Raw genomic sequence first — 27179 nt, 5'->3', positions numbered from 1 at the left:
TACAACCTTTGATGATTAAAATTGCTAATTTTTCAAAAATCTTAGGGTATTGTCGCCATTTGATATGTTTTCTTGATTAATATTGGTATAAATGACAAACATATATGGATGAATATTTCATATATGATAGTCATATATAACTAGTTTAAAAAAGTTGAATACTTGAGTGACCTATTAACCCTTATTTTAAATTCCATAAAAAAGACAAAAAGTGTTTGTGTGAGGGTCCAACTCGACCCTTACCCACACTAAAAGTTATATATTCTAAACCGAATCAGTTTTGACAACACAACTTGCCAACGAGTCTATTTTTACGACCTCTAAACTTTGGCTTCGGGTGCTCATGGTCTTAACTATTAACTTCTTTTAGTTCCTTTTCAGGTTGAAGAATGTGCCTATCTCACCGCTATTCTATCATGTACATAAAGTGCTCTCAGATTTTGAATCGTCCTAAACTAGAGATAGAAGAAAAAATTAAGTAAAAGGATACATGTATAGAATGTGAATATAGGGGGAACAACACATTTAAGGCCGATATGGACTTTAATGGTTTCAAAACTGTGGATGTATAACATGTTTTTTTGACCTTTTTTCTTACTTGTGAGTAAGAAAAAAGAAGTTTTAATGTTCAACTTTAGCATGCATTGTCGTGTAAAATCCTTATTTATCTTAACCTTAGGTTAATTTACTTCGCTGAAAGGGAGAAAAATGGGTCGAACCCTTATTCTTATTTGTTTTTATGTATTTATATTTTTTTAGGTTTAAGTCTGACGGGAATAATATTTTACAACTAGCAATTCATTTATTTTCAAGGCGACCCATTTATTATCTATTATTTGATTAACTAATCCTTTATATTGGAATGGTTGAAGAGTCAAATGGTTTGGCAATTCCTGAGGAGGGGATGAGTCGAGAGAATTTTGAATTAGAGCTCTAGATTTTTGTTCATCCCTCGTCGCACTGGTATCTCGAGGTTTGCAGCGATAACTAGAACCAAACATCAACAGAGTAAGCAAACCTTTAATGCAAGCCCAAACCTCCATTCTTAAGGACTTAATGGAGTATTTGACTTTTAAGTCATGCTAATGTTAAGATAAGGTTAAGAGTCTTGTATTTGGTGTATATCTGTCAGTATGAACATGGCTAGAGTTTTGGAAATGTGAGGAATCATGTGATTTGAAGCAAGATCTTGTATACCAAACGCACAAGTACACACCATATAAAATCATTTCTAATAGGTTACCCAACTATATAATTGGTATCATTTTGTACTAAATAGTATAGAAAAATATGTAAACAACCCATATTAAAAATATGATATGTAGTAAGTATAAGGCTATGTGTTATGAATGAGAGTTGTGAAATGTGAGATGTGAGTTCATCATGTAGGCGACATGTAGAGAATGAGACTTTCACATTTCAAATCCAAAATCATGTTTTATGGCGAGTGAAAAGTGAAATGTGATTGTAGAACAAGGTGGAGTTATATGATTGACGCCTACATGGCATGAGCTCATGCTCGCTAGCCTTCTCACACCTTTTGCATCCAGTTATGGCAGTGTTTCATTTTCTTGACGCATACATGGCATGTGCTCACATCCACCCACATATGCCATAATAATAAATGGCCTAAAAGGTTTATTCGAAAACATGTGAATACTATTTTAAATGAAAAACATATTTAACTTTCTTTTAATTATCATTTGACCAGTTAAAATACTAACATGTTTCCTTATAAACGTATATTTACTCAGAAAAAAATATTCCAAAACAAAAATCTCATGGTCCAGTTTTAAAACCATGAGAATCCATCAATAAGCTATAATGTTCGTCGAAATGCTTCTCAATATGATTTTCAAGTGACGAATAAAATTAAATAATCATAAGCAAATAACTAATATGCAAAGAAATTAAAATAAAGTTAAGTAGGAGTAAACATGACATGTGTAATGTCCATTCATGTATGTAAATGGAATAAATATTTGTGTTTGTATTGGTTGGTTAATTAAACATATAAATAAATAAAGAGACGAAATGAATGAGCCAACCACGCACGATTCACGTGTCCCGGTGGAAGCTAAGACCTCTCTACCTACCCCCGCAAATAAAATCAAATTATCAGTCTCACTGTAAACAAAATCAGCAAAATTAAATGAGGGAAGAAGGAAAGAGCTCGTCAGGAGACCCATTACTCTTCCGTAATTCATCCTCTCGTCCACCCACTCCCGCTGCAAGGTATTATAATAATAATAATACCTAACCCTAATTTTCAAATCATACTGTATACATGTTAATTCGTATTCTAATCGGTGTTTATTCAATCTCACGTTATTTAATTCAACCTAAATCGCCATAATGCATGCTGAATCACCAAGTAAACCCTAGCTGTAGCCTTTGTTGCTTCATTTTAGGGCAAAAAACCGGTGGATTTGTACATTCTTGTGTTTTTGAGTTAAAATTGTTTCAGTTTGTCTATCAATTTTACCTTGTGTAACTTCAGTTGTAACTGGATACCGTGATGCTAGGGCTATTCTAATTGTTGCATCAGCTTGAATGTTTAAAGCGCGAATTTCAAAGTTAGAGAATCATATGGACGTTGCTTGTTAAGCTGTGAATGTGCAAAAATCGGTGGAATTGTGCGTTCTTGTAATTATGAGTTAAAATTGTTTCAGTTTATTTATCAGTTTTATCTTGTGTGCTTTAGTTGGAACTGGATACTGTAATCCATTGAATTTAGGGATATTTTTATTGCAGTCAATATCGGTGCTATAGCTGTTATCGGACCTCTAGTAGAATATCGTTCAAAATATCGGTACCAATAATACCGGCGATATGAACCGATATTTTACTGATATATCACTGATTTTCTCGATATTGTCAATTTTTAGTGTTTAATGTTAGTGTTTTAAGCTATGCAGTCAATATTGGTGGTATCTCGGTTATCGGTCCTCATGTGAAATATCCATCAAAATATCGTTCAGAATATCGGTACCTAATGTTAGTGTTTTAAGTTTTAATTTTCAACTTATAGTGTTTGATGTTAGTGTTTTGAGTCTTAATCAGTTCATACTTGCTATAGTTGTTAGTGTTTTGCGAGTTGCAAAAGAATAATTTGTTAATAGTAGGAGAGTATACTGAATTGCTAGTGTCAAAGTGCTATATATATATATTCTGCATGATATTACAATTACCGATATCTCAGTTATCTATCCTCGATCGATATTCGATATTTTTGCGCATTAACTGCTTAGGATTTATGTCTTGATAAGTTCCTACTTGCTACAATTGCTAGTGTTTTGTAAGTTGCAAAAGGTTAATATGTTAATGGTAGGAGAGTATATTGAATTGTTAGTGTTTAAATTGCTACATATATATATGTGTGTGTGTGTGTGTGTGTGTGTAATATAAATTCTGCTTGATATTAAAATTACTGATATCCCACTATGATAATATATTTCTCAAATATCGATCCTTGACCGATATCCGATGTTATTCCGCATTAACTGCATAGTGCATCAGTTTGAATATTTAATGAGGGGATTCCAAAATTAGAGAATCGTTATGAGGTTTGCTAGTTAATCTGTGAATACTATGAATATGCAAAAATCGGTGGAATTGTGCATTCTTATAATTCTGAGTTAAAATTGTTCAGTTTGTTTTTATCAATTTTTACCTTGTGTAGCTTCAGTTGGAACTGGATACTGTAATGTAATTCATTGAATTTAGGGATATTTAATTGTTGCATCAGTTTGAATATTTAAAGCGAAGATTCCGAAATAAGAGAATCACTATGGACGTTGCTAGTTAACCTGTAAATGTGCAAAAATCGGTGGAATTGTGCATTCTTGTAATTCTGAGTTTGGTGGAATTGTGTATTCTTGTAATGCTGAGTTAAAATTGTTTCAGTTTGTTTTTATCAATTTTTACCTTGTGCAGCTTCAGTTGGAACTGGATACTGTAATGTAATTCATTGAATTAGGGATATTTAATTGTTGCATCAGTTTGAATATTTAAAGCGAAGATTCCGAAATAAGAGAATTACTATGGACGTTGCTAGTTAACCTGTAAATGTGCAAAAATCGGTGGAATTGTGCATATTTGTAATGCTGAGTTAAAATTGTTTCAGTTTGTTTTATCAATTTTTACCTTGTGTAGCTTCAGTTGGAACTGGATACTGTAATGTAATTCATTGAATTTAGGGATATTTAATTGTTGCATCAGTTTGAAACTTTGAATATTTAAAGCGAAGATTCCAAAATAAGAGAATCACTATGGGCGTTGCTAGTTAACCTGTAAATGTGCAAAAATAGGTGGAATTGTGCATTCTTGTAATTCCGAGTTAAAGTTGTTTCAATTTTTATCAATTTTGTCTTGTGTAGCTTTAGTTGGAACTGGATACTGCAATCCGTTGAATTTAGGGATATCTTAATTGTTGCATCAGTTCGAATATTCAAAGCGGGGATTATGAATGAAGTTTGCTAGTTAACCTGTGAATGCTATGAATATGCAAAAATTGGTTGAGTTGTGCATTCTTGTAATTTAGAGTTAAAATTGTTTCAATTTGTTTATCAGGTTTACCTTGTGTAGCTTTAGTTGGAACTGGATACTATAATCCGTTGAATTTAGGGGTGTCTTAACTGTTGCATTAGTAATAATATTTAAAGCGCGGGTTCCAAAATTAAAGAATTGTTATGAAGTTTTGCATAGTTAACTTGTGAATGCTATGAATATGGAAACATTATTTATTATATCAAACTTTCTATCAGCTCTGCAGGGACATCATCGCCTGCTGTTGCCACTAATGCTGGCAGTGCAGATTGGTTGGGTCATGGCCAGGGATCCAAAGTAGGTTCTGTGTCTCGAATTGGCTCACAGCCCATGTGGATTTCGTTGAGTGCGAGTGTTGGTGGTTCGGCTTTGGGCTCGTCTCAGCCTTCTTGTAGACCATGGGAGAGGGGTGATCTTTTGAGGAGACTGTCTACATTTAAGCCTGCAAATTGGTTCGGAAAGCCTAAGGTTTGACTTATATTATTAATCCATTTAACATGTCCATGTGTTCAACATGCATTGTTGGAACTTTTTATAGATCTGTTTTTATGCACTTGTATCATGTTCTAGCATTCAACGTGCATTATTGGAACTTTTTATAAAATGCTATATTATAGTTTTATCTCTCATGCAGGCTGCTAGTTCACTTGCCTGTGCAAGAAGAGGTTGGGTAAATGTTGATGTTGATAAAATTGAATGTGAGTCTTGTTGTGCTACCCTCAAATACGTTGCACCAGATTCGTGGACTCCTACAAAAGGTCAAATTTGCTACAATATATCATAATTATGTATCCTTTTTTTCATTATTCGTATATCATATGTTGTTAGCAGGTGATAATGTTGGAGAAGAATTTAGCAATCAGCTTGATGAAGGACACAAAGTGATTTGCCCATGGAGAGGAAACAGCTGTGCTGAAAGCTTAGTTCAGTTTCCTCCAACCCCACCATCAGCCTTGATTGGTGGTTATAAGGACCGTTGTGATGGATTGTTCCAATTTCTCTACCTACCAATTGTGGCTGCTTCCACAGTTGACCAGATGAGGGTCTCTAGAGGCTCTGAAATTGACCGCTTTTTGGTTCAACCGCATGCTTTTGTCGCAGGGGAATCGGGTTTTAAAGCAGACATAGCATCTGGTTCAGATAATACCAAAGAAGAGGCGTTATTCATATATTCACGTGTAAGTTGCATGCATCACTTACAACCTAGATTGACTTAATAAGTAAATGGATTGAAATAGTGACCTCTGGTTATTATCATCATTTGTGAGCTTTATTTTTGCTTTACTGATCGATGATCATCTGTGTTTAGGCTCAGAAATTGATAAGCCTATGTGGATGGGAGCCGACATGGGTTAGAAATGTTCAAGACTGTGAAGAGCATTCTGCTCAATCAGCAAGAAACGGATGTTCTTACAGTCCCATTACAGATTTTGCACTACCAGAAGACCGACTTCCTATCAAAAAAGCATTATCCAAAAAAGGTCCCGATAAGAATGAACAGTTGAGAGCTAGATCACCTTTGCTCGAATGTAGCTTATGTGGGGCCACAGTCAGAATCTTGGACTTTTTGACTGTCAATCGTCCTGCTCGCTTTGCTGCTAATATTAATGATGTTCCTGAAACAAGCAAAAAGATGGCTTTAACCCGTGGAGTAAGTGCAGCTAGTGGAATTAATGGATGGTTTGCCGCTGACCCAATGGAAAAAGACCAAAATGACCTTGACGAAGCAGCAACCACAGGGGAAGGAAAGTCAATGTCAAATATTGGAGTTGACTTAGATCTTACAATGGGTGGTGGGTTTTCTGGTGGAACCACACAGAAAACCGTGGTACCTGAACAATATGAAGATGTAAACATCGGGAAAGATCTTATTATCGGGCAGCCCACCAGTAGCGAGGTTGGTGATCGGGCAGCATCTTATGAATCCCGAGGTCCTAGTACCCGCAAAAGAAATCTAGACGAAGGTGGGAGCACTGTTGATAGGCCGCCACATGTCACAATGCAACAAGCAGATAGTGTTGAAGGGATTGTCATTGACCGTGATGGTGATGAAGTCAATGACAGCAAACAGTCATCTGGTCCTTCTAAACGCCTGTGTGAGCGTGAGTCTCATGTTTTTGAATCGCATAGACGAGACTCATCCGGTGCGGGCCCTAGCCAAACCTTATATTTTGATATTGAACAAGATGTTCACTTTCATACATCTGCTATTGATTCCACACGGGCTTCTTCTGTTATTGCAATGGATATGGTTTATCATGATGATGATAATGATTCAATGGAAAGTGTTGAAAATCATCCTGGAGATTTTGATGATGTTGACATTAATGATCCTTCTACTTCAGCTTTTAAAAGTCCTGATTTAAACGACCCGTCAGATTTGAATTTGAGTAATCAAGCCCAACAGAGTATTTGTCCCGCTTCGGTTCGGGCCCCGGGTGAGATCGGGCTTAGCAGCACGAATGACGAGGAAGTATTGAATACAGATACCGCCACCGAGCACCGACGGGATGGTGGTCTGAGCCTTGCGATTAGTGGCGGGAGTGTTGGAATGGGGGCTAGCCATGAAGCAGAAATTCACGGTGTTGAAGGCTCAGTTCATAGGACCGAGAGTGTTGTTGGGGATATGGAACCGGTGGCTGAAGTGACGGAAAACCAAGGGCAAAATGGGGAATTTGCTATGGATCCTGGAGTGATGGGAGATTTTGTGCCTGAAGAAATGGATCAAGATCTGATGTCAAGGTCTGTTGGAAGAGCAGATAGCGGGTCAAAGATTGTTGGGTCAACTAAGGCGGAGTCAGTTGAAAGTGGGGAGAAGACTAGTAATATGAATGTTTTAGGGCATGAGCAGAGTACACACCCGTCTCTTTCTTGTAATGCGGTTTTGTGTTCTGGGATTGAAGCATCAAAGGATGAGGTGACACAGGGTGGGAAGTCGTCCCCAACTGATGAAGGTGGATTCACAAGTTATGCGGTTGCCAATGGGATAGGTAGGTTCACTTCGTCTTTATTTTTCATGCACATATACACATCTTTTTGCTCTTTATCCAACTGCATGTGTATTAAATATGCACTTTGCCAGCTGTCAACTGTTCTTTAAGACAACTTTGTTACTGTTAGATGGTTAAAATGGTAGTGGTATTTTTGTTTAGGCCCTCCAAATGGAGAAAGCAACTTTGAAGAAGCTGTGGAGTTTGATCCAATTAAGCATCATAATTTCTTCTGTCCTTGGGTCAATGGGAATGTTGCTGCAGCTGGTGTTACCAAAAGTAACAGTTCAAGTTCCAGTGCTGGTGCTTTAGCCCTTTGTGGATGGCAACTGACCTTAGATGCTTTGGATGGCTTCCAAACGCTTGACCCAAATCAGACAGTTGAATCTGAATCTGCTGCTTCGTTGTACAAGGTGTGCCAATTTTAGCCTCATTTTTATAGAGATGATACTTGTGTAGGTTGAAGTTCATTACAGAATACTAAATTATTGCAAGAACAAAAAGAACATACTTAGATCGTTTAATTATTAAATGAAGGTTTTTTTTTGAATTTTCTACTTCTTACATACAAATTTATATGTTTATGTACATAAAATCATCAAATTATTTTTTTTAACAATTTATCTACACATGTGTAGGTTAATACATAAACGATACTAGTTCATTTTTTTTCGATTTCAGGATAAACGATTAGACATTGGATTTCTATCATTTTCTTTTATTTTAACATTTTTAAAATTGGAAAATGAAGGATTCATTTTGTTCTACGTGTTCTCACAATATTTAGTGTTATGTGTAGATCCCTCCCGTACTTGTGTATTGGTAGATTTCTTTGTTTATTATAAAGATGATAAATTTTAGCTTGTTAATATATGAAGTTAAGTTTACTTGCTATTTTTCTTTGTAGTGTTTTAGTTTAGGCAAATTGGATTTTAATAATCCAAACCATTAACTATTGGCCAATAATAATCCCAACTAACAATATGACCGGTAATAATCCCAACTTTCAGTCTCGTTACCCGCAACAATCTCAGTCTAAAAGAGTGTTAACTCTGTTAGTTATTTCTTTTAAGTGAATGTGATAATGACCGAATTACCCTTTACGCTAAATAATTATAAACAAAAATAAGAAATTGAATATATTTTGGGATCACTTTTTATAACTAAAAATCAATAAAGATTGCAATAAATAGCCCGAAATCCACCGCACTGGGTCTCCTCATCAGAACGCCTGCAACACTTCCGACCGCCGTCGGCCGTCCATCTGCACCAAAACCGGCCACTGCCACCTGAAACCTGCAACAGCACCACGATGCAGCCCCAGTGCATTGAACACATAAATAATTTCCACATAAAGAATTTCCACGCAATCCGTTCTCTCGATTCGTTTATTAAATCAACAAATCGGAGACAAATTGAATAGTTTTTTTGCTGATTTCGATTAAAAAATGTTTGAATCTGAAACTAAAACTGGAATTGAAGTTGAAAATATATTTTCTCATATCTCCTGGCGATTCCAGCAGTCGTCTATAATCTTCTCCCGGCGAACGCATCTATGACATCATCGTTCTCTCCTCCTGGCTGCTGGTAGTCGTTGTGTTGCTGCAGGTGGGTGGCCGGTTTTGGTGTAGATGGCTGGCTGACGGTGGTCGGCGGTGTTGCAGTCTTTCAGATGAAATCCAATGAGTGGAGTTGGGGCTGTTTATTGTTTTTTAGTTATAAAAAGTGATTATTTATTATTTATTTAACGTAAAGGGTAATTTTGTCATTTTCACATTCACTTAAAAGAAATAACTAATGGACTTAACACGCTGTTAGACTGAGATTGTTATGGGTAACGAAACTGTAAGTTGGGATTATTACCGGTTACATTGTTAGTTGGGATTATTATTGGCCAATAGTTAATAGTTTGGATTATTAAAATCCAATTTTCCTTTAATTTAAAGGTTTGACAAATGGCGGTTTGGGTTCGACAAGTATTTCTTTGTTCGGGTCTGGGATGATCTAAACATTTTTTTTTTCATTTTTCTAATTAATGTGTTCAGTGTGTATCTAAGGTATACTTTGTTAATTGGTGAATTTCTGATTTTTGTTTTTTCGAGAAATGGAAGTATAGTTGGATGCCTTTTTGCAAATATGTTAGTTGTGTAAAAACAAATTGCTAATTATTCATACCTCTACCTGTTGATTGGACTGGTAACCTGGCATGAATTTTTGCAGGATGATCGTCAAATTTCGGGTCGAAAGCACATGGCACAACACTCTCTCAGCAAAAGCCATGGCCAGAACTGAAACCACCCTCAGCCTGGTAATTTTTTGTATTTTATTATATATCCATTTCACAACTTCATGATTCCCCTAAACCTCAAGATTAGAGGTGACAAAATGGTATGGTTGAGTAAAGGGCCAAAAACGGGTCATTCTACAAATTATCTATACATAGCTGGTGTGTCAAATATGATTATAACGTTAAATTGTATTGGTAACATACTAATAATGCAACTTTTTCAATAAAATGATACTTTGTTTCTCAAAAACGCTTTCGGGTGACTTTCAGCCAGTGTGACCGGCTTTCTTTTTTTTCTTCTTCTTTGTTTTTTTTTTTTTGTATTTAATCAGTTTAGCTTGTTAAAGTTAAAATTTAACCGGAAGCACAGGCATTTTAGCAGTCATTTTATATGAATATTTGCAGTGCAGCCAAACATCTCTGGTCGTGTTTACAGGAAGTTCAAGTCTTGCCTATAACAAGAAGTTAAATGGTCTACATTGCACTTCTATCTATTTCAAGCTTTTGTTCCTTGTTGCTTATAGTAGTTTATAATAAAGCGTTTAAAAACGTGATAGGAATTTACAGAAAGATATGGAGTCTTATATTTTGTATGTAGGAATGACATTGATAAGATGCTAGACATACATTTGAAGTTTGAACCATCTCTCAGTCCAACTTCATATGGAAATTGTTTCAATGGTTGTTCATTTCTTTATACCTATTGTTCGGCCCGTTTGAGGGACTAGTTGTGAGACCGAGTTCTGGTGGTTTTCTACAGTCTAGTCCCTGATATTTTGATCAACTATTGGTGAAAAATGGGTAGGTTAAATAATGGTTTTATTTTATTTTATTTATTTATTTAAGTGAAAACAAGTTATTTTCATTAATAATTTAATGGTATGTTAATTGTCAGCATGCCATTTTTGTTAAAAGGTTATGTGTTAACAATATTCTAATTTTTGTAATAAAGTTATTTGATAAGATTAAGCTTTAAAAATATAGCTTCACTTTTTAAGACTGCTCATTTTACATGTTTCATTTTAGGCTGTTTTTATGGGTTTTACTCGATTAATTTAAACTTAATGTGGATTTCTTATTCGAAATCTCATGAAATACGAAAGTGAATGGTCGTTCGTTTTCGATCATTAATAAAATTGTGCTGACAATCATAAGAAGTTTTGATGAGTATATCTGGTTATATGACATAAAACAAAGATTGCATAAATAAAATCAAAAGATTCTAGCAAAGTTTACTGGTATTCTTATGTTATTGGTTTCAACATAATACCGTCTATGGTTGAGGTATGCAAAACCTGAGTTCAAGTTGCATTGGTAAAGCTAAAGAGCCGACTTGAGACTCCATCATACCTGACAAAGTTATTATATGTTTGATTTTGGGTTTAGATCCTACTTAGTAAGTTATCAACTGATCGGTATTAACCAAGCCTTACCGATCGCTGTCAGCATTAACCGAGCTGAGTTCCTATCTAGCCGAGCCAAGCTAAGCATTGAGACAGATCGATTCCTACCGATTATGAGTCACTTACCCATCTGTTTGGTGGAAAAATAAGTTAGAAAGTGAATTTTATGGTTTGGTGGCTTTTGTCTGGTGGTTCAAATCTAACCCGAATCTCTTTATAGGAGTTGTTTTAAATTGTAAAAATAATTCCATCACGTGAACTCGGCGTGAATCAAAGACGCGACCTTCTGATTCCAAGTCATACGCGCACCCATTGCGGCTCAAATTCGTGTGTGTTATATACCATCCAACTCTTTTATTAGTAACGAATGCTGTACCTCCTCGTATGCATAGCTAGATTGTACACCCTGGATATACAATTGTACATATGTGGACAAACTCAATGATTGTTTTAGGATTTGGTAAATTATGGAACAAAAAACCGATGAAAATGTTTCCTGAAAATCTTATTCAGCACGGACAGTTTAAACCCAAAAACTCGTTTTTGGCCGAGAATTAGTTATATATTCAAGATTATAGGCCAACGAGTAGTTTAGTACTTGAAGGGAAAATTCCTAATATAGGCATTTATGAAAACAAATTTCTAGTTTTATGTACTATTTGTAAAAAATTCCAGAAATGGGTATTATAAACTAGTCGTGACGATTAGTTTGTACAAAATCCAGAAATAGTTTTATGTTTGTGTTCGTTCATTAAGGAAATTAATTTGTTCAAGAACGGTTCACAAACATAAACAAACACATATAAAATCGGCAGAGCCTAGATATTGAGACCGATGTATTCATCAATGTCAATAATGAAAGCCTGTAAACAAATCGAATGAACACGAACAAGGGCATGTTCATGTTTGTTCATTTGACTTTAACATAACACGGACACTTAATCGAACAAATATTTATGTTCATGTTCGTTTATTTAAAAAGGGACATTTGTGTTCGTTTGTTTAAATTCTAAACGAACATAATTAAACAAAGATAAACAAACATACATGAATAAATGTAAATGAACACAAACAAACATAAACGAGCTTAAATGAACATAAATTAACAAATTAAAAACCTTTAAGCAGATAACCCATCTAGATAATATTTAATTATTTTATATTAATACATAAACGAACATAAATAAACGAACATAAACGGACGTTCATGAACATAATGAACGAACGGAACATGTGTTCATGTTCGTTCATTTAATTAAACGAACACAAATATTTTGTTCATGTTCGTTTATTAAATAAATGAACATAACCGAACTTCCCGTCGGACGGTTCACGAATAGTTCACCGATCGTTCGGTTCGTTTATAGCCCTACCTTTTAGTAAATAGTCGTGCAAAAAAAAAAGATGCAATTTCATATTTTGACTAGCTTCAAATTAAGTAAGGATGTAACTTGCAAACCTTATGAAACTTAAGGGTCTCTCATTACTTCTTGTCTCTCTCTCTCTATATATAAATTAATATCTGTCCCAAATTTAATCTTCCATTAATCAATCAAACCCTAGGACTCGCCAGGTAACAAAAAAAACCTAAATTTTGTAATTATGTTGGTATACAAACACACATGTGTATTAATCGCCTGTTTTATTTTGTAAAAATTGTAGTAATCAATGGATCCAGCACCAGAACCAGTGACTTACATTTGTGGAGGTCTGTTTTTTTTATTACTCTGTATTATTTTTGTGTATTTTGATATTCTTGATTTATTTCAGTTTCTGTAATTATGTGACTGTTGTGTAATTAATTGACTTTATATATATGTGTGTGTGTGTGTGATGTAGATTGTGGTCATGAGAATACTATGAAGGTTGGTGATGTGATTCAATGCCGAGAGTGCGGTTATCGTATTCTTTACAAGAAGCGAACTCGCCGAAGTAATTCTCTCTTTCAAATCTCTGAGTCGTTTTGGTAAAAGTAGCTTTAAATTTTGGCCAGTCCGCTTGTAAAAGCTCGAGCTAGCTCGTCTATCTTAACGAGCTGAAATGTTTAGTTGCTTGGCTTGTAAAAGCTCGAGCTAGCTCGTTTATTTTTACAAGTTTTGAATTTTGCATTTTTTACGCATATTGATATATATGAAACAAAAAATAGTTTTTAAGCATATTCTTAATGCAGAATTTATAAACAAAATATATTAAATTTATATGAAACTTATATATATTAAATTTTGGGCTTTTATTTAATCAAGTCAACGAGCCAGTTAACGAGCGAGCCAGTGAACCTGCTTACATTGGTTGGGTGCCCGTTTACAAACGAGCCTAGAACTGCTGGTTTTTTGAACAACCCTAGTCTTACCTGGTTCCATTGGTTAACATGGCATTGGTGGAATGTTGTGAGTTAACTGGTGACAGGTCTTACAGTTAACTGAAAAAAAGTAGGGTTTAATCACACAAAATGCTTTGCGTTTGAAAACGGGACCTCGTTTATTAGAAAGAACTCAAAATAATTGTCATTTGTATCCTCATAAGTGAATGCTTATATGCTCTTCCACTTGTATTTTTTATCACTTAGGAGAACTAATAGATGAACTAAGCCACTAGATATCTATGTGATTGCACTTAATTCGCAGTCATAGACACATAGCTAGTTAGAATTGGAATTGTCATTGGCTTAAAGTTGGTTAGAACTCGGTGATCCTTTATCTTTAACTTCATTATGAAAATTTGTTACTGTCTTTACAAGCACAAGATTCGGTATTTGCTGGATTTGTTATAGGCACAATATTTAGTATTCATAATTCCTTGATTATCTGCTGCAGTTGTGCAGTATGAAGCCCGTTGAAGAACACGCTGCAAGTGAAGCTCGCATTGGCATCATCAGTTATGATTGAATTGTCTTGTAATAAGTGTGAAATTTGGATCTTTAATTGAATCATCAATCTTGTCTGTTTGAAGATATTATGTTAATAGACAGAAGTTATGAGTTATAACATTAAAATTCGACGATCACCAATTGATGCAGCATGGTTTCATTTGCACAAACGTTTCGCTTTATATAACCTCTTTGTGGTTCATTCCATGGTTTCTGATCGCTTCGGTTCTCTTGAACTGAATTGAATCGAATCTTCTGCAAATTGAACATTTCAACATGCGATAAAATGGGCGATCTGTCTTTTTGTTGGTTTCCTTCTAAAAGATGTTGAACAAAGTATAACTTAAATTTCAATTCTAGCTAGTTATGATAATCAGATTGAGTTCAGAATTTCATTGAATTTCATCTTGGTTTCTGTTGAGAATGCAATAAACAAAGAAAAGGGAAAAGGGCGAAATGAAAAGGTAATCGATGAAGATTAAACGAATATTTTAACGTTTTTGTTAATTTGGCTTATTTTGTTTAATCATTTTGATACAGTTTTTGGGAGATTTCGTATATTCTGATATTATGTTACTTGATTACGAATGGATTTGATACTATGGTTTATTTTAATATTATGTTTTATTGGTTTTGGTTGTGATGTTAGCAATACCGGTACTTGTACCAATTTAGCCAATTTGGTACCCGTCGCGTACTGGTACTGGTACCCAGACCAATTTTAACTAATTTGTTATTCGTACCGGTACCTAGACTGGTTCAACTAATTTGTTATTCGTATCGGTACCCGAACCAATTTTAATTTGTTTGCTATTCGTACCATTACCCGAACCAATTTTAACTAGTTTGTTATCCGTATCAGTACCGGTGCTAAGGTCGTTGGAGATTTGAAACAAAAAACAAACTAGGCGGTACAAAAGCAGGTATCATACCAATATACATTTATTGATACTCATGCCGTACCGGTATTATTCTGTATTCATTTTTTTTTGTACATGTAATAATGGCATACCGATTTCATCCTATTTAGAACAACTAACTCATATACCTCTAATCATACTTCTAAATTTTCACCTTACCAATTGATGAGAACACCCGTGCCAGGTTGGCAGGTTGATGGGTTTCGATTGGCGTGTTGAGATGTTTCAACTCTAACCCAACTCATATACATATTCGTGTCGTGTTGACCCATTTAAATTCGTGTCGTGTTCGGATCGTGTATCTGGTCAACCCATTTAACGTTTATTTATGAATAAATACAAGTAATACTTAGTGACTAATTTAAACAATTAATTACTATTATTCATAGAAAAACATTTTAGTAATTTGTGATATATCTAATTGTTTTGTGTATTTATCTCTCATTCTTAACTAACAAACTTAGGTTTACATATTAAGCTCAAGATAAGAGCAAACGAATAAAATTAATTAGAGAATAAACAGTTAGTACTAACAAGATAAAAATATTGTAAGTAAAGAGTAGATAAAAGTAATTTAAAAAGAAATTAATTTTACTTTTAAAAGTGAATATATATATATATATATATATATATATATATATATATATATATATATAAATTAAAAAACTAAGTATAAAACTTTAAAATATAATAATTCTTATCTCCAAAATTAAAATATTAACTTCTAAAATTCTTAAACAGATTAACAGACCAACCCACTTTTTAATGGGTCATGTTCGGGAGCCGACCTAAAACCTATATTTTTTTTTGTTGGGTTCGGGTCCAATAAAACTGGAGAATGGTTATCTGGCAACCCCCCAGTAAACAGGGGCTGGACCATTTGGCTGACCCGGTAAACAACAATGTCTAGACAAGCCTTTAATTTTCTGCACTAACATCACGCAGACAGTTTATTCTGGATACTACAAATTAATTTAAGACAAAATTAATGATAAGCATTAAGGTTTATCAAAACCTTATTACAACTCATACACTAGAAATCTCAAAAAACAATATTGATTTCTAAACCTAGAAACAAATATCCGTGCTAAATGTACATGCACATTATAATTAAACGACAAACATATGGTAAATGAGATCACAGATCATCAAGCTGCTTCAGCCAAAGCTTCAGGTGCATCGGCCCTGCATATACACGTAGCAAATTAGATAATAAAAGTAGAAATAATTATCATTAAAGGATTAAAAAGTTTCACTTCATTTACCTCTGAAATCCTTCTCCAACTTCCATTCTTAAAAAGTTCCCAACTTTCACAGGGGTTCCCACTTCCTTGGATAGTTCACTCAACAATGTCTACAAGAGATTCAATGTTATAAAAATTCAATCATATATTAATTATATATTTGTTATATAAAATGCAAGATAACATACCTTCACATTGATAGTGTCGTTCACAATAAACTTTTGTTCCATTAAAACAACTTCCTCAAAATACTTCCTTAACCGACCTTCAACCATCTTCTCTATTGCAGCCTGGGGCCTACCTGAACTTTCGGCCTGGTAAAATAAATAATAATCAAACATTTAGATGCAAATATTTTAATAACAAGTGTAAATTACACGGATGGTCCGTGTGATTTGATCCAAATTTTGGATTTCGTCTTTAAAAGCTTAGAAGTTATTAATTTAGTTCCCAGCCACCTAGTTTGCTTTCATAAATCTAGGTCAGGTATGATTACTGGTCAGGTAAGATTACTATTTTTCTCTTCTTAAAAGTTACACTTTGACTTACTCGTTTAATAACCCGTACACTTTGACACATCTAAAACTATGTTATACAATCTGTTCTATTACACCACTGATTATCTGATTATGATTAATCTAAAGAATTAAAATTTTTAAAATCAGATTTACAGCAAGTTTGAAAAAAAATGTAGCCTAAAAATAAGAAAAATTCACCTGGGATTTGAGAATTTCACGTTCATTCTGAACCGCATCAGAAGACACATGTTCTTTTGTTAAAAACAAAGGCTTTGCAGCCACCACATGCATTGCCAATTCTGAACCAACACGTTTAACAGCATCCAGTGGAGCATTTTCATCATCAACTTCAAGTGATAAAATTCCAGCAATACGTCCCAACCCTAGAATAATAATAAAATCAAGATTCAAGTTTTAGTCATTTGCTGAGTTTCTCGAAAAGCCTTCATTAATTCAAGATTTACAAATAGTAATCTTACCAGGATGAGGACACGTATGGAGATATGTAGATATTACACCAGGATTAGAAAGTGGCATTGTAAAACCCCTTCTAAGTTTCAAATTCTCACCCATCATTGCAGCCACTTCTGTAATTGCATTCTGAACTGTTGCTTCTCCACTTAACTTAGGATGGTCAAAATTGATCTTCAAATTCTGCACAAGATGTCCCATTAACCATAAGTTTTATAGCCCAATCACTTAAAACTAACATGAACTAACAGCCTCTGAGATGTATATAAGCTTGAGCTTTGGCTCAATTCATATGGGCTCATATACAATAAAAAATAAAGCACAGAAAAAATCACAAATAAACTATGCTTAAGTAAGAACAACATATAATAAGTAGCCAAGAGGCTAAAATCAACGAGCCAAATAACACCACCCCATGCAATTACATATACTTAATGAGATCAACATACGTGATAACTCCACGATCTCATTAAGTTTTACAAAATCAATGTTGTTTCCTTCTTGATTGTATTATCTGCTTAAAAATATCATAAATCCTTGCAAAACATTTCACCGTATAATTAAAAATCTAATTTTGTAAAAAAAAAAAAAAAACCCTACTCATTCATCAAAATTCCCCTAATTAACTTCAATGGAATGAGAAAATTACGAAGCTACTTTCAGTTTACTAAAAATCAATCAATCAATCAAACCCAGTAAAAGCACTCATATAGTAGGGTCTGCGGAGGGTTTGAATGGAAACACACCTTACCCCTATCCAATCGGATAGAGAGGCTGCTCCTAGCGAGACCCCAGACTCCAATGGCATAAAGAACAAGCATGAGGAAAATAAAACACATGCAAAACAGATGCTCATAAGAACTACCACTTAACAACACAAAAACAATTGTCAGTAGCGGGAGTAGCACAAGATAACTAGACATGAAGGCAGGCAAACATAAAACACATATACACAACAATCTAAAGAGATTCCATACCTTAAACCCCCACCTAGGTCTACGTGCTCCCCTACACCTAGAGGCACGCTTAATTCCTAATGTCTACACGTTCTCATATAGACCCCTAACCTTTATCCTACATCTCCACGAGCTCCTATCACTGATCATGTCCCATGAAAATAACATTTCCTTTTTAGGCAAATTTCAAGCATCCAGTAATTTATTAGTCCATTACTATCATTTGATTGTTTTATGCTATCGTTGTCCACTAAATTAAGGTTTAAATGTTTCAAACTCATGAGATAGAGGGATTACTATACACAGGCAAAACTGATTACTAATATACATAAATAACTTTTTGTTTCAAACTCAAGTCAATTCAATTTAAACTACATTCTGATGAAATTTCATATAAATAAACTGCAAACACAATAAAATTGAAGCAAAAGGCTCAAAAAAGTTTGATAACATAACGATCAAAACTGAACGACCAGTCAAATCTCTTACCTCTAAGCCTTGAAGTCCAATAGAGAAGGGACCGGTTACTTGTTCAGAAGCTTCAGTAGACAGTGCCAATTTGGCCAACGATGAAGCCTGCAAAGATAATTGTTTACATAATCACTTCCAAAACACACATCCTAAAACAAGCTTAGTGAGACTAACCAAATACTGAAATATTTCATTTCTTGCAACAAAATCGGTTTCACAGTTAAGCTCAATAACAACCGCCTTTTTATCATTCTGTGATAGAGCAAGTAAGCCCTCGGCTGCGGCTCGAGACGCCTTTTTTGATGCAAGTGCAACTCCTCTTTTCCTCAGTTCCTTTTGAGCATCCTCTGTTAGCATAACCATCATTTAATATTTATCACAAAAGAACCGATAAAAACAAAAATAAGATAAATAAATATTTATTTACCCAAATTCCAGTTGCAGTCGATAAGAGCAGACTTGACCTCTTTAATAGGAGCACTAGTTCTTTCTCTTAATTTCTTAATCAAATTCATATGATCCGAAGGCGAAACCTCACTCGAATACGTTCGTGTAGAGTAACCGTATTCGGAATGTATAGGAACGCTCACTCGCCTACATAGAGTCTCAATTGACTGTTTTGCCCCTCTGGAAAGCATCATTTTGTAAAACTGCATATCATAATTTACAGCACTCAATAACAAGAAACAGCATATATATGTTTCATTTCAAATAATAAGATAACCTAATTAGCAGAAACATGACAGTACGTAGCATTTAGTTTTTTGAAATGATATTATACAAGTAAACCTAAAGAACACGTGGCTGATAAGATCTAATACGAAGATATGATATATTGTTATAAAATGAGAGAGTTAAATAATAATCGCGTAAAGAGATCATAATAATAATAATAATAATAATAATACCTGGAGATCGGAGATGAGAAGGAAGCCAAGTGAGGTTTAAGAGAGGTGCCGGTGGCCGGAGAAAGTATGTATGTCATGTGTGTCAAGTGATTTGAGATTTTGGGGAGCTTCATGGGCCTCGTGTGGGCTAACTGGGCTTCGGATTGGGCTTTAATATAATTGATGAGTCTAGTTTATTTAATATTTTAATATATGGCATTCAACGTTGATGTTGAGTCACTTCTTGTCTTCTCGAACCAAGAATCAAGCTTAGGCCACTAGTAACGAGAGTTTAATTCTGATATGTGAGACCACAAAACACCAAAACATCACCCCTTATGGCGTTTTAAAATTTCTTTTATTTTCTATAAATTATACCAAAACTCAATTCACACTTCTCAAAATTACAACAATTCATCCTAAAAGTTTCTCTCAAAAGTGTTTAAAGAAATGGAAGAATATTATTTATCATCATCAGCAATAACAACTAGTAATGATGGTACGTCTTTGGATTCACATGAGATTGACGAGACACTCAAAAGTGCGATTGAACTCGCGCTAGAGTTTATGACACATGAGATGGACAATTGAAGACGATTAGTTTTTATTATTAATGAAATATTTTATGTTTATAAATGTCAATGAAATATGACATCAAGTTTTTGTTATCTTTTATATTTATTTAAAAAATATTTAAATAATAAAAATGTAAAATAAAATATAATTGGGTAATGATGGAAGGGTGCATTAACTATTACACATCTTTTTCCCTAAAATAAGTGATGCGGAGTTGCGCTATATGACAAAAATACCCTTTATAAGGCATTAACCATTACTCATGGCCTTGTAACGTTAACGTGTTAAAAATTTCTTGGAGCTAGAGCCAAGTGGACACTCTCACGTCAAGTCAGCTTGTTAAAAATCATTTTGAAAAGTCAACATGAACACATTCCGAAGTCGGGTCAATATTTGAAAAGCTTCATTTGTACGTTTGGGACATACTCTCTCACAATAATACTCTCTCAACACAGGTAGATATCAACCATGTACAATCTTACCATTAAGGTAGTGGTCATTTATATACTTCTCACAAGTTATCACCTTATACAATTATGTATGTATGCCCTCTAATACGCTATAGATCGTAGATGTACAATCTTTACACTAGTAATGTAGTAATCACTTCACTGTTTACTAAAATAGGTAGTGGCCACCTTTCACAATGATGAATATTTGATTTAGCATAATTACTCAAGAATTCTTTTTTATTACCAAGTTGGCAAATCATTGAAAGTTGCATGAGAAAGAATGACAAGGGGTGACTTAAGTAACAACAATTGGTATTGGTCCATGGGTAGCAATTATGATAAGCAACAAATATGCTGTCACTAGTAATTGCGATGAACCGAAACTGGGCAATCCGCAACAACTTTTATGAGTAGAAACTAGGCTATCAACCGTAAGTGTGCATCATAATCAAGTTATCAAACCCTAAACTATAGTACTAATTGAATTGTTGCTAAAGGAGTTCCTGCTTATGATTTTCTAGTTTATATACTGATAATAACTGAGAAACTGCTAAACGTTTTAACCAGCAACGTACTATCAAACTCTTTCACAAAGAGTTGTGATGTTTCAGCAAAACATCATGATGGTCCCTGCCTATATAAGGAAGGTCTTTAGTTTGTTTTACATACATTTTTGGTACATATATTTTATACAGAAAAACTTACTCGTTCTTGTTTTCTCTTCGACTATCCGATTAAACGTTTTGAGAGTGCGACCAAAATCCTATAATCTAAAAGCGATTCTTACATAATTCAATTAAAGAGATGTCGAGAACATTTCAAAACTATAAAACCTACATATATGAAAGCAAGAAAGACTTTCATATTGTATTTTTTAGGTACAAAAGTGAGTTACATGAGTCCTTCTTATAGACTAGCAGATTAACATACTAACTGAATCATTAACAAGCTATGGAGCCTGTAATATGCAACCAACTTTAAGGTGAAAAAACTTGGAAATGAACACATTCACAATACCATAATGTTTCATGGATGTCAGTCAAACTGAAAGTTCAAAACTCTACAATTGGCCCAAGTCAAACTGAGGTTTGTGGAAAAAGCTTCATGATTCTAACAACTGATCAAACGGGTATCCGACATGTACCTGATTGGAATGTGATTATGTACCTCAAGTATGGTTATTGAGGGTCATCTTCTGCAACAACCAGAATAAACGAATTCAGTTTAGTAAAAGGAAACAGACTTGTAACAATTGTTTATCATAACTCGATATGTACTGAGAAACTCACGTATAGATACAGGATCTATATGTACAAAGAAACTTCCGGCCACAATCATATAACAAAACAAGAGCATTAAGCCTTTGAAATAATTTGATGTTCCCTCCTGTAAGTTTAGTCAAACTTGTAGGTCAAACTTTGAGTCAGTATGTTAAATAGTCAAACAAAGGGTATGCATTCAAGAGAATATTTTTAGACATCTAACAAATAGTCAAACTATGTAGGTCAAACTTTGCAATTTTCATGTAATAATATTTTTTTAATAGTCAAACCTGCAGCATGAAGGCTACTACCAGAACCGTCATAAAAAGAGTGGCCGTCTCAAAAGGTTCAAAATCGAGGTCCATCGGGCGTCCGATTATCCACCCAACAACCACACAAATCGGCATCTGTAAATGAATACATTAACAATGGTGATGAACATTTTTAGTCATTGTATTCAACACTTGTCAAAGTTTCAAATATATATAACACACAATTTAATTGACAAGAATAGCTAACATATGATCATTTAACAGAGATTAGTGTCATTAATATTTAATACTGAAATAACTAAGAGTCTAAGACACTTAATGAACACCTACCACAAACATGGATATTTGTGTTGATGATCCAATAGCGACTCCCAAAGATATGTCCTACAAAAGCAATCAAATTTATGGTAAAAAAGGTTAAAACTGCCACCACTGATTATAATCAAACTTACAAGACAAAAACACATACAAGCTTGTCTTTAACTGCAAACATAATAGCACTTGCATGTTCTGCTGCATTTCCAACAATAGGAAGCAGAATAACACTAATGAATGCTACCGGGACATCCATTGCGACTGATGCACCCTGAAACACAGAATCATTTTATACTAATAAAAGGTTAAAATGCCACCTCTGAATATATATTTATAAGCTATAGCCAAACGAACAAGCTTTGAACCTCTGTTGCATTGACCAAGTATTCTGAGAGAATTGAAATGAATAGAGTCAAAACGCCAAGCCATATAATTGATTCCCACTTTGAAATATCTGCAAATTCTTCGTTATCTGAACTCGATGTAGGAGTATCCTGATATTTTTAACAGTTATAAGAAAATATAAACATTTTCCACGATGCTATACTTTATGTGAGTCTTTATGAAGGTGATGATAACCTCTTTAAGTGATGCATAATCTTGCTTCTGATTTGTAAGCAGAAAAAAGATATAGATGCAATATGCTACAAGCATTATACAACTACAAAATCTTGAAAGTGATAATATTGATGTCCCAATATGCAATTCGGTGTTTGTGACATGAAGAACAGTTGGGAAAATCAGGGCCATAACTGCCATCAAGAGCAATCCTACATTCATCCCAGCATTTGACTGACAATAAAGCTTAATGTAATTAATATTAATGATTAACTGATCATACGCATTACAAGAATGACTATGAATAGAGGTGGCAAAATGAGCGTTTGATAACGAGTAGTGCTTGGTATGGGTCGGGTCTGGTTGTGGACTGTGGTTGACTTGAAACACTTATTGTTAGGCTTGTAAGCAAACCGAACTTTCAGTAAACATTTCATTAACTGTTCGGCGGGATGATTGTTTGTGTTTGACTAAATAAACGAACATTATTAAATGAACAAACATGAACACAAGTCTCGTTCGTTCACTTTAATTTGTTTGTTTATGTTCTCTTGTTTTAGTTCGTTCGATAATTAATTCATTTAATTTTTTTTTCGACCCATTACAACTTAGTAAAGTTTTAGTAACTTTCTAGGCCCAACACATTGTTCTTCACATTACTTTTAAATAGTTTTAGCTCAATTATGTTCGTTCATCTATGTCCAGTTTTCTTCATTCATTTATGTTCATGAACCGTTCGTTTATACTGTTAACAAACAAGCATAAACGAAAACGATCATATTCATTTTCTTAACGAACGGACACAAACAAGAAAACCATGATCGTTTGATTGTTCGTGTTCAATCCTTTGTTCGGTTAAACTTAAACGGACGAACATATACATGCTTCGTTTGTGTTCACTCGGTTCGTTTACAAGCCTACTTTTTGTCCACAACTTTTAAACTTTCCATAAGCAATTAGAATGCCAATACAGTTGCAAAAACTATATTATTTCAATAAAAGAATTTTGGAGGTTTTAATCTTTAATGGCACACTTTAGGCGATTTGTAACCCTTTCGGCCCTTTGACACATTCCACTTAAGCTAAGCTTTCTATTTTTACCATTGGATCCATAATATAAACCAGACCGACCCGTTAATAAGTTAACCGGTCAAAATTAGCTGAACAATGGCAATCAGCTAACCTTGTTAAACATTTGTTCCTTATTATGATGTGTGATGCCTCCACTAAAAAGTGCACATCCGAGAACAAGCAACATGTTGGACAAAATTGACCCTAGTAATGACTGCTGAACGAGGCGTAACATGCCTTGCTTCAATGCAAACAGTGATATTATCAACTCTGTTGCATTGCCAAAAGTGGCATTGAGAAGACCACCCACTGAAATTCCAAATTTTATATATAAACTAAATGATTACTATGCGATTGAGACCCTTGAAAATTGAAAACAAACCTGTAGGTACAGTGTAGAAAACGAGTTGCCTGCAAAAAAGAAGTAAAATAGTCAAAGTGTGTTTCTTTTCAAAAGATCATTTTATAAACCATAATAACATTTCAAGTTTATAATTGATATATTCAATTATTATATATATATATATGATGCATGCAGCGCAAAGTTATTGAAGATAATAATTTGTAGATAATTACCCGGTGGCCCAACCCAAACGCTCTGCCAAAGGTATGATGCCTAATAAGCTCAACATAAACACCCAACCCTGATATCATAAACAAACAGATCAAAACAGTGGTAAAAATACAAATTCATAGCAATATTAATAACGTAACTCACCGGGCGATGGGTCAATTGATCAACCAGCATTGCTAAGGGGCCACATGGTAAGAGTAAACTTAGCTTATCAGAAAAGAAAGCAGTCTTTATACTGGCTAGCATTATGTTCCATGCAGAGTTGGTGCCAAAGCTTTCCAACAAGTTTCTGGTAGTTGAGACGGGTAGAGCTCGGGTATCATCTTGTAACTCAATCATTGACTTTACACTTGATGATTTCATCTGTGAAACTTGTTATTTTAAAATATAAAAAAACCAGCCAGAGTTTATGATTACAATTGATGACTGTTGATTGTATTTATAGGAGTAAAATGAGGATGATATATAATTACAAAAGAAACCTAATGAAATCATGTATATGAAAATAAACCTATGTTACAATTTAATAGTAAGACATGATGAATTGAATACAGAATATATATTATAGACTATAGAGGTAAGAGTAACAGTTAGTTACTTGTAACTGAGTAGATATCCTCAAATTGCTGGTGTTTCCCATATTATTTTGTAGTGGTGATTGAATGCGTCTTCATTCAAGCAATTGCTCCACCATCTATGAATCAAGCGAAGATTAATTTAGAAATCAATAGAGAAAAGATTAATTCTGATTATGAAACAGATTGAGCAACGTTGTTCGTATAGTATAGATATGACAGGGATCTAAAATGAAACCAGAATTGATCGATCGATCTGTATATGTATATAATAATTTGTTTGTTTGCATGATGAGGCAGTTATATTGATTTGGAAACATCATGCAACGAGTGATGAATGTGTATGTGAATGTATCCAGCGTTACCGACATTGAAATAAATTGTTTCTTTTTCTTCCGTCGGGAATTTTAATTGATTCATTATCGATTTTCAATTTCAATTTCAATTCTATTTCAGGTTAACCAACGGAATCACCATAACTATTTAGGTCGGTTAGTTCAAAGTGAAGACCCGAGCTTCACTATTTATTAATTATTTTTATATTATATATTTAAAAAAATTATATAAATGACAGACTCGTTTAGGTTCACGAGCCGGCTCGAGCTCGATAAATTAAGCTCGGGCTCATATAATAATCGAGCTTACTTCTAGGCCCGTCGAGCTTTTTAACGAGCTGATCTCGAATAGCTCGCGAGCCGCTCGGCTCGTTTGCACCCCTAGTTCAAAGTTAGAATGCACACGGGTAAGTTTGGCAAGGTAGACAAATCGGGTGGATTTTGCTGACAAGTTAAAATCAATACATCATGCATGTCCTTTTAAAGAAGTGTTTTAGAAAAAACCACAAAGATTATTAAGTTAAGAATGTTTATGAGTGATGCTAACCCATTAGACATTATTGAGCTAATAAGTTTTATAATAGTTTGTTGTTTTCATCTTTTAATTTGAGGTGAACCAAATGAATCCATACACAAGTTATTTATGCACAAATCAGCCTGTTCTTTAAAGAATGGGTCATGATTGTCACCTATGCCTATGCATCCAAGATTGAACAATCATGTAATAAACGAACTCAGATCCGAACTTCATATGTGGAGCTTGACTGGCTGGTGAGCAACATGATGAACACCGTATTAATGTCACGGATTAACATGATGTTGGCAGTGTTGTAAAAGTCGGATTCCAAGGCCGACTAGTCGACGATTAGTCGGTCCTCGGACCCCTACCTTGGAGACTTTTTCCAAGTCGGTTGGATTTGTCGGAGGCGGTCAAAAGTCAGACTAGTCAGGCTAGGCGGTCAAAAGTCGGCCTAGTCGGGCTAGGAATTTCTAAAAGTCGGACAAAAAGTTGGGCTAGGCGGTCAAAAGTCGGGCTAGGCGGGCTATGGTTCTTTAGAAGTCAGTTAAAAGTCATTAAAAAGTTGTCGAGTCAGCTAGAGTACCCTTTTGACATGAATTATGCTTATTTTGACAAATATCTATTATCCAAAAATTAATTTTCATTATAATTACCATGTCCGAGTACTCCGACTACTTCCAACTCCCCAGTCGGTCGCCTAGGGTCCCCCCTAGCGACTTTTGCAACATTGGATGTTGGTTTAATCACCCTAAAGATCGGAATAAAGTGTCGCATTACATCCTTAAGTTAGTTCGCAAGAGTAAAACAAAGATCGAAAAACTGAGTGTGCACATTATGTGCGATTCAAGGTGAGAAGAGCAGTAGTTGCAGCTTGGAAGTCTGAATAGACCAGGTGAGCATATAAAGTTTTCTTAAGCAAAGTACATATGAAATTGGCTGATTAATTAAGCAAAGGTGAGCAGTTTAGTACTTTTGACTTGTGTATCCCTTGTGCTAGAATCTATGTGGATAAATGTTAAATCTCAATTGTAAATGCTAAGCGTGATATAACACATGTTCCTTCGTGTACGAGAATATCAAGTTGAATTGAACCAAATGCACGATAGCA

At 34.5% G+C, this 27179-nt stretch overlaps 4 protein-coding genes across 5 annotated transcripts; 2 read left to right on the top strand and 2 right to left on the bottom strand.

Moving 5' to 3' along the window:
• The first annotated feature begins 2131 nt into the window (after positions 1–2131).
• Positions 2132–10249, top strand: LOC143542668 (uncharacterized). Its single transcript, XM_077035209.1, has 8 exons — positions 2132–2235; positions 4767–5016; positions 5183–5306; positions 5380–5726; positions 5858–7538; positions 7701–7951; positions 9759–9846; positions 10231–10249. Exons 1-7 carry the CDS (start codon positions 2153–2155, stop codon positions 9828–9830), a joined length of 2808 nt encoding a protein of 935 aa, XP_076891324.1. The 5' UTR covers positions 2132–2152; the 3' UTR covers positions 9831–9846; positions 10231–10249.
• Positions 10250–12864: 2615 nt separating this feature from the next.
• Positions 12865–14176, top strand: LOC143542642 (DNA-directed RNA polymerases II, IV and V subunit 12-like). Its single transcript, XM_077035187.1, has 3 exons — positions 12865–12936; positions 13068–13160; positions 14042–14176. The coding sequence occupies exons 1-3, from the start codon at positions 12897–12899 to the stop codon at positions 14062–14064; spliced, it is 156 nt and encodes a 51-aa protein (XP_076891302.1). The 5' UTR covers positions 12865–12896; the 3' UTR covers positions 14065–14176.
• Positions 14177–15989: 1813 nt separating this feature from the next.
• On the bottom strand, positions 15990–19330 carry LOC143542640 (elongation factor Ts, mitochondrial-like). The gene is made up of 8 exons (XM_077035186.1): positions 19102–19330; positions 18849–19021; positions 18693–18779; positions 17256–17430; positions 16975–17159; positions 16447–16572; positions 16280–16368; positions 15990–16199 (listed from the first exon to the last, which is right to left on the bottom strand). The coding sequence occupies exons 1-8, from the start codon at positions 19328–19330 to the stop codon at positions 16163–16165; spliced, it is 1101 nt and encodes a 366-aa protein (XP_076891301.1). The 3' UTR covers positions 15990–16162.
• A 2405-nt stretch (positions 19331–21735) lies between these two features.
• Positions 21736–24889, bottom strand: LOC143542639 (vacuolar cation/proton exchanger 5-like). 2 transcript variants are annotated; one of them, XM_077035185.1, is made up of 11 exons: positions 24786–24889; positions 24644–24711; positions 24450–24478; positions 24180–24376; positions 23018–23230; positions 22804–22932; positions 22593–22709; positions 22454–22507; positions 22142–22258; positions 21879–21975; positions 21736–21784 (listed from the first exon to the last, which is right to left on the bottom strand). In XM_077035185.1, the coding sequence occupies exons 1-11, from the start codon at positions 24885–24887 to the stop codon at positions 21768–21770; spliced, it is 1140 nt and encodes a 379-aa protein (XP_076891300.1). In that variant the 5' UTR covers positions 24888–24889; the 3' UTR covers positions 21736–21767. The 2 variants fall into 2 exon arrangements, with proteins under 2 accessions (XP_076891300.1, XP_076891299.1); XM_077035184.1 differs by having other exon boundaries at positions 21742–21975.
• Between the last annotated feature and the right edge of the window lie 2290 nt (positions 24890–27179).

The sequence above is a fragment of the Bidens hawaiensis genome, unplaced genomic scaffold (genome assembly GCF_021521415.1).
Source record: "Bidens hawaiensis isolate Kalapana, Puna unplaced genomic scaffold, B.hawaiensis_p1.1 tig00012953_1, whole genome shotgun sequence".
In the NCBI taxonomy this organism is placed as follows: Eukaryota; Viridiplantae; Streptophyta; class Magnoliopsida; order Asterales; family Asteraceae; genus Bidens; species Bidens hawaiensis.
The sequence above is the reverse complement of the archived record's forward strand: the minus strand, read 5'-3'. Positions and strand labels throughout refer to the sequence as shown.

Coding starts and splice junctions, on each gene's coding strand:
- LOC143542668 (XM_077035209.1), top strand. CDS start 2,153: ATGAGGGAAGAAGGAAAGAGCTCGTCAGGAGACCCATTACTCTTCCGT. Junction 5,017..5,182: donor ATTGGTTCGGAAAGCCTAAG/GTTTGACTTATA, acceptor TCTCTCATGCAG/GCTGCTAGTTCACTTGCCTG. Junction 7,952..9,758: donor CTGCTGCTTCGTTGTACAAG/GTGTGCCAATTT, acceptor GAATTTTTGCAG/GATGATCGTCAAATTTCGGG.
- LOC143542639 (XM_077035184.1), bottom strand. CDS start 24,887: ATGCTAGCCAGTATAAAGACTGCTTTCTTTTCTGATAAGCTAAGTTTA. Junction 24,479..24,643: donor CGTTTGGGTTGGGCCACCGG/GTAATTATCTAC, acceptor TCTTTTTTGCAG/GCAACTCGTTTTCTACACTG. Junction 24,377..24,449: donor TTTCTACACTGTACCTACAG/GTTTGTTTTCAA, acceptor TTGGAATTTCAG/TGGGTGGTCTTCTCAATGCC.
- LOC143542640 (XM_077035186.1), bottom strand. CDS start 19,330: ATGCAGTTTTACAAAATGATGCTTTCCAGAGGGGCAAAACAGTCAATT. Junction 16,573..16,974: donor GTGAAATTCTCAAATCCCAG/GTGAATTTTTCT, acceptor TTATTTTACCAG/GCCGAAAGTTCAGGTAGGCC. Junction 16,200..16,279: donor GTTGGAGAAGGATTTCAGAG/GTAAATGAAGTG, acceptor GTGTATATGCAG/GGCCGATGCACCTGAAGCTT.
- LOC143542642 (XM_077035187.1), top strand. CDS start 12,897: ATGGATCCAGCACCAGAACCAGTGACTTACATTTGTGGAG. Junction 12,937..13,067: donor AGTGACTTACATTTGTGGAG/GTCTGTTTTTTT, acceptor TGTGTGATGTAG/ATTGTGGTCATGAGAATACT. Junction 13,161..14,041: donor CAAGAAGCGAACTCGCCGAA/GTAATTCTCTCT, acceptor TATCTGCTGCAG/TTGTGCAGTATGAAGCCCGT.